Source organism: Botryllus schlosseri, chromosome 8, assembly GCF_051294905.1.
Source record: "Botryllus schlosseri isolate E-star chromosome 8, Bs_hap1, whole genome shotgun sequence".
NCBI lineage: Eukaryota > Metazoa > Chordata > Ascidiacea > Stolidobranchia > Styelidae > Botryllus > Botryllus schlosseri.
Genome location: NC_137243.1, coordinates 25,971,251 through 25,978,142, shown reverse-complemented (window position 1 = coordinate 25,978,142; position 6,892 = coordinate 25,971,251). Strand labels below are relative to the sequence as shown.

The following is a 6,892-nucleotide window of genomic DNA, read 5'->3' as shown; positions in this document are numbered from 1 at the left end:
ATGGCACCATTTTTTTTCGTGGTCATCCTTGACTTCGTGCTACGAGCGGCCTTCCCGGATACTGCGAACTTCTTTGAAAGGCGGCCACGGCAAGGAACGCGCACGCATACGACTCGCGAGGCAATCCACGTAGGTATTCTTGCCTACGCAGACGACCTAGCCCTGCTTGCCCCGAACACTGCATCGGCACAGCGCCTCATTAACCAGCTAGAGGCCGCCGCCGCTCTTGTTGGCCTCCAGATCAACGCTAAGAAGACTGAGGTTCTGGCCATACCAGCTCTACCGGAGAACGCGACACCAATTCAACTGGGAGATATCGATCTGAAGTATGTAACGAGTTTTGTATACCTCGGTATTGACGTCGCTGACTCTGGAAAAGCGCTCAAGGCGAGGCGAGCAAAGGCCTGGGGCGCGGCAAGACGGCTACATAGCCTCTTCCATTCAAGTGCCTCAACCCAGCTCAAGACCCGCATCTTCCGTGCCACTGTCGAGCAGGTTCTTCTCTACGGAATAGAGGCACTCACGCTGACAGAGAAGCTGGCTAAGACGCTCAACGCTAACTACGACGCACTCCTCCGCTATGCACTCGGCATTCACCATCCGGAGCATATATCCACGAACGCATTGCGAGAACTCACAGGAACGGTCCCATGCCGTCTACTGGCAGCTGAACGACGCTTCCGCCTAATCGGCCATCTAATGCGGCATCAAGACGAGCAACCAGCCGCCGCCATCATCAATTACATTCCCACGGAGCACTGGCGCAGAGGTGGCTGGAATCGGAGAACATGGCGCTCGACAATGGAGACTGATCTAGCGCAACACGGGCTGTCGCTTGAAGACGCCCACGACCGCCTTCGTTGGAGACGCTTAACACGAGCCCAAAACTGATTATCTCGATGTTCTTTTGTCTCCTGTTTTCTTTTGCCCTTTTTTATTTTATTTTATCTAAGTGAAAAGTCGATATATATATATAAACATCAATACATAAGTTACTATTTTAAACCAGACAAAGTGGTGATTAATTATCCTGCTGCGAGGTACTGTGTGTGAAACGTGTTGATAACCTGATATACAGCACGGCGGGTGTTCTTGCAATCACGCTAATGTACGGCGGGTACGTACCAGAGATGAGCATGGATTAGGATTAGGATTTAAAAAAACAGGATTTGTCAAATTTTGTCGGATTTGGATTGGATTAGGATTAGAGATTTTTTTCTAAATGGATTGGATTTACCTATTTTCTGGGAGATTGATATGTCGTGTGGCGAATGGCGACAAACTTTATTCGGATCAGTTATTACTGTACTCATGGTTACTAAGTTATCTTGAATCAAGGGAATCGTTGATTGTGAAAGAAAATTTTCCAACCCCTCCATTGCATAAATTCGCACTTTTTCTGAATTTCCAGTTGGAATCAGATTAGGATTGGACATGGACTTGAATATGAGAAAGTTATGGATTAGAATTTGGATTTGGATTTTAAGGTTCGGATTTGGATTGGATTAGGACATAGAAATTCCAAATCCGCTCATCTCTGGCTACGTACATCGAATATCTATTTACTGTGGATACTTCTTACGCAATCACTATCAAAGCTAATAGGCTACTTCTTACGTATTAATGAGCAATGGCATTTGAAAATCAGACGTTTGTGCTATCACGAACCTGGTATAATATCTCTTCCTTGTTCAGTGTTCACGAATGTTCAGTTTACGTCATAGTCCTTGTACAAATAAAAAGTAATCGTTCTTTTACAAAGGAATCGATTAGATAAGGGAAGTAGTCGATTACGATTACTTCGGAATTTTTTTTGGAATGTAATCGATTGCGATTACGATTAGTTGAAAATGCGGTAATCGTCGTGATCGATTACGATTACTAATCGCGATTACCCCATGTCTGATTGTCGCCCTTATCAAATATTTCATCACAGTTAATACGGCCCACCATAACGTTTGAAACTATCGCTTCGCAATCTAGCAATTACCCATCATATCGCAATCTAGCAGCCCATGACGCGTCCTGCTAATCTGGAAAACCCGGCTTTTTTAACGTGTTACACCTGTTTTAACAGATCACCTTTGGAGCTTTATGGACAAAACACAGGAAATATATTTTCCGCTTTTTAGAAGTGTTATTTGTATTTTACTTTCATTCCGAGTATCATGCTTTGATTTCTATTTACTTTCAGATCTTTTGTCTGCAGAACATACTTATTGAATTGTTGAAGCATAAAAAGGAAGTGTAGGAATGCCTCTATTTTCCGAAAATAAAGCGACACTAAATATATATTTTACGATCCACAATATTTGTTATTAACGTATACTAATAGTGTTGAAACCGTATCCGATACAACTTCTCCGTATTGCTCTTCGCATAAACTTGGGGCCTTACAATATGGGGTAAGGCACCGTGCCATGATGCTGTCTAAAACGGGGTCTTGTAGTAAACAAAGGGTTGGTATCGCATTTTCATATCAATACTATAATTTGCATCCCATGATGTGAAAGAATGCTTATTCTGTCGAAAATTGATACCTCCTGGGATGCATCAATACGAATCAAGCTCTCTGCACCTTCCGCATAGTTCAATTTGCAGCTTTTGAAAGTACATCCGAACGAATTATGACTGTTTTAAAAACTACTTACTTACTTGAGTAGATTTAAAGTCAGTCAATTCTACTTCTACTTCAAGTAGTTTTAGTTTGCTCATGGAAGAAGTACATCTACTCGTACTAGAGTAGATGTTTTCGTCACTACTTCTACTTCTACTTGAGTAGCTTTCTTGACTACTTTGACCACCTCTGTCTGTTAGTCATTGCTCGTGGGAGAATTGACATATTTTTTAAAATTTTTTTGCTGAGTAAAAGTTGGTCCTAAAGTGGTGAGAGCGGGTCGAAGGCAGTGGTGAAGGTTTTCACTGGTCATATAGATGCGAAATCTATTCTTTATAAAGTTCATGTTTAAAAATACGGACTACAGCTATGTAAAAAAAATCATGTAAATATTGAGTCAGGTAAGGTCCACTCTCGTTCCGTCGAGCTATTGAGTAGACCGGCCTGCTCTAGCATTTTTCTATCTCGTCGATATACATTATATAATTATGCATGTGTTGTAACATATTAACATTATAGTATGTATATACCGTCTGTTTTCAATAAATCGTATAAAGATGTAGGTAACTCGAAACGGTTCGTGGGCGACTTTTCAAATTTCGTAGAGGCCGCAAAAATGGAATATCGAGACAAAAATAGTGCACACTTTTAGCAACCACATATTTAAATATGTACATCGGTACAGCGCTGTGCTCTCTAACATGGGCCATGGTCATAGTTACCACAGAAGAAGTAATATTTTATTAATGAAACACAAGTACAACGAAAAATATCATGATCATCAATTTCATTCTATTTTGAACTATGAGCTGCGTGTGATACTAAACAACTGTAGGGAAGCCGTCAGCCAATTTGTAAGCCTCTCGGTCTTGGAAGTGTATGGGCCACGCACGTCATGGCAATATCCCAATTCATACCAGCCGATTCTACCTCGATGAAATGCTGTTGCCATCGCCGAAGCCGTTTCAGCTAGTGAGGAATAGTGATGATAGGCAAAAGAGAATAGCTTATTTAGAAGCAAAAACAACAACAACAATATGTTGAAATTAAAATACAAGCAAGCAATTCCAAATGCTTTACCTAGACTTCTTTCGAAATCTGAAATCATACCGCGGGCACGTGTTGGTAACCCCTGTATTAGTACCTTATACATGACGGTAACCCAATTCGGTTAATTCCGCAGTTAGTGATCAGGTACCATAAATACAAACAAACTGAATATATTGGCTACACGAAACACTCTCAAGTGTAGAAGAGGGTCGTACATGACATGTATATTGTATACGGGAGGTTCCACATCAACAAGGTCAGTCGTAGAAGCACTGATTTGCAACAGCCATGAAGCACCAGATGATCACGGCGAATGACATTTGCTTAATTTCGCAGGTAACGAGTTGATGCGAATGGCGCGCAAAACCAATACAAACATATTAACGCAGCCGTCACCAGCGTGGCACCATACCCGATCAGTACAGAAGCCGAAAATGAAATGTATAATTGCAGTGTCGTCTCCAGAGCAGACCCAATCAATGGTATGATGAAGTCACCCAAGGCGATGACTGTGCTCCAGAGTCCAGACAACGCACCAGTCATTGAAGCGTCTTTTGGAGACTCATCCTTACTAATAACAGATATCAGTTCGTCGAAAGCTGGTATGAATGCAGACGATATGCTAACGGCATATCCAAATGCTGCTGCATACACCCAAAAGTCGGTCTGTAAGGGTGTGAAAAGGAGGGGGAAAGAAAAACTTCCGACTAATCCGAATACAAACACTAATCTTCGAAGCCACTTCCTTTGACTGGTAACGTAACCCACAATCGCAGCTACTACAGTATAACCTACGCCTACCACAAAGAGTAATTGACCGACGCCGGTAGCAGAGAATCCTTTCTCTTTCAAGTAAATCGTTATTGTTGCGTCGCAAACGAAAAACGATCCGGCAACAGTACCGGCCGCACCGATAATGAGAATAGCTCTTGGTTCACTCAGTATGCGCGAAAGGTATGAATTATCAGTTTCAAGTTGATTGGTATCATTACTTGGTGATTTTAACGTTACAAATCCTAATGTGGAGGACATCAGCGCAACACCGCCGGCTACAGCCATCGGTACCAGCGTATTACCAGACCAATCGTAAAGAAGACCGCCTAAATACGGACCAACAAAAGCCCCAGCGCCGTACGCGGCTTCAAATAATCCATACACGATAGATATGAAGTCCGGAAATTCTTGACACACTATAGTCAGGCCGGCTACGTAAAAAGCTGCCTGAAATATACCACTCAACGCCCGCAAAGATGTTCCGACAATCACAACCGTCCATTTGTCATCAATGTATCCAATCGATCCGAACGATATTTGAGTTATCGCGAAAGCAATCTGTCCGAACACGACTAACGTTTTACAGCCGATTTTGAATTGGTATTTCCCGAATATAAAGGACGCTATTGCCAGTGTAATCATGTTAATTTGGAGAACAATGGTGGAGAAGACTATGTTGCTCCCTTTAGTTATGGCTACTCTCGCGAAGAACGGGCTTGCGGCGCTGGTGCACAGGAAACTTGTGAAATTGACGACTGTAATATAGATTAAGACAGCCTTTTGGCGGGCGCTTGTGTCTCTCCAGATACTCTTGGTATGTCTGCTATTGAGATGGTTTGCTGGGTCGGAATCCTCAGATACAGTAAGACTCTTTTCTTTGACATCAAGGTACTTATTTTCATCACGCGACCCGTCGAAGACGTGTGTGCCCGACAGCAATGGTGTATCGTCTCTAGTCATCATCGTGACTAAATGTACAATAAAGAAGACAAAAATATAGAAAAGATAATAATGTTTATCAGCCGATTTCTGTTCTTAACTAAATCATTTCGTAAACTTCCAACACTTATCTAGGCTCCTTCTCACCATGCGATACACTTAACAGTGTCTTACAATAGCCTAGAGCAGTGGTTCCCAACCTTTTTCGTCCTATCGCCCCCTTTTCAAGCTCATCACCGATCATCGCCCCCAAATTATGTGTACCGAAAAATGGGCATACAAACTGTAATCACCGGTGGGTTGACTAAAAAAAAAAGGTCAACTTCTCGGCTCGATGTCGAATTTGACTCTTTTGCAACTAAATTTCCGTGGGTTGACTAAAAAAAAAAAAAAAAAAAGAACAGCCGCCTTGACGCGTCATCGCCCCCTTCGCTATTTTCGCCCCCCTAGACCGCCAAATCGCCCACGTTGGGAACCACTGGCCTAGAGCAAATGTGCGATGTGCAATAAGTTGGTAGATAAGGATACCTAATAAGAAATTGCGGCCTGGTGGGAATGCGGCCTGCGGCCTGGTGACCATTGACCAACGAGTAATGACCATAGTAGCCTAAACACCATGAATACCAAAACAACAACAACTACCACAACTACTACTACGACTACAACAACAACAACAACAACAACAACAACAGCGATTTGTCACTAACAGTTGAATCTAACAGCATATGCTTCAGTATACCGAATGTCGATATGCTTGATTTTCCCCAGAAACACGCATAAATTGAAATACACGATTTGATAAGATGCACGCGGATGCATTGCCGGCGATAATTGATCGAATTCGATGCAACTGCGTCGTGTGACAACATATACACCGGAAGCAAAAAAACAGTCAGGACGTGCAGAGGTAATAAATCAATTGAGTATGATTGAATACAAAATATTTTTGAATCGTTTCCCGGTGGCACAACCAAGGGATGGCGACGGAATTCACCATCGTGTACATTGATAGGCGAGGAGTGTTTCTCAAAATCTGTGTCCTCTCCCATTTATTAAACTCAACTTAGCCCCCTTGTGGCCGCTGATAGCTTCAGGATGTACTGATAATATGCGAATAAAATGCAGGCCTGTATGACCACATGATGATAATTCGCTTTTTAATATGATTCAATGCCTATAGGGATGTGCAAATCAAGTACCTAAGTGATTGGATTCTGAACTGAGTAGCCGAGTAACCCTCATCATGACGCCAAAAGAATGAAAATGAGGCGGAAAATGACGTATGTCCACAATAAATATAATGTCAGTTCTACATCACATTATAGCAGTGGTTCCCCACCTGTGGTACGCGTACCGCTAGTGGTACGCGAGTAGACTCTGTTGTTTTTTTGATTGAAGGAAGTTATTAGTTCAGCTTGGGTTGATTTTGAGATTTTTGATGCCGTCGTCGTCCTGGTAAGTTCGTCGCCGTTGGTAGGGGCGATACCACCAATGACGGCCTCCGGGGAAGAG

At 42.5% G+C, this 6,892-nt stretch overlaps 1 protein-coding gene across 1 annotated transcript; it reads right to left on the bottom strand.

Moving 5' to 3' along the window:
* Positions 1-2,251: 2,251 nt before the first annotated feature.
* LOC145445519 (MFS-type transporter SLC18B1-like) lies at positions 2,252-6,234 on the bottom strand. The gene has a single exon (XM_080323704.1). The coding sequence runs from the start codon at positions 5,402-5,404 to the stop codon at positions 3,992-3,994; it is 1,413 nt and encodes a 470-aa protein (XP_080179830.1). The 5' UTR covers positions 5,405-6,234; the 3' UTR covers positions 2,252-3,991.
* Between the last annotated feature and the right edge of the window lie 658 nt (positions 6,235-6,892).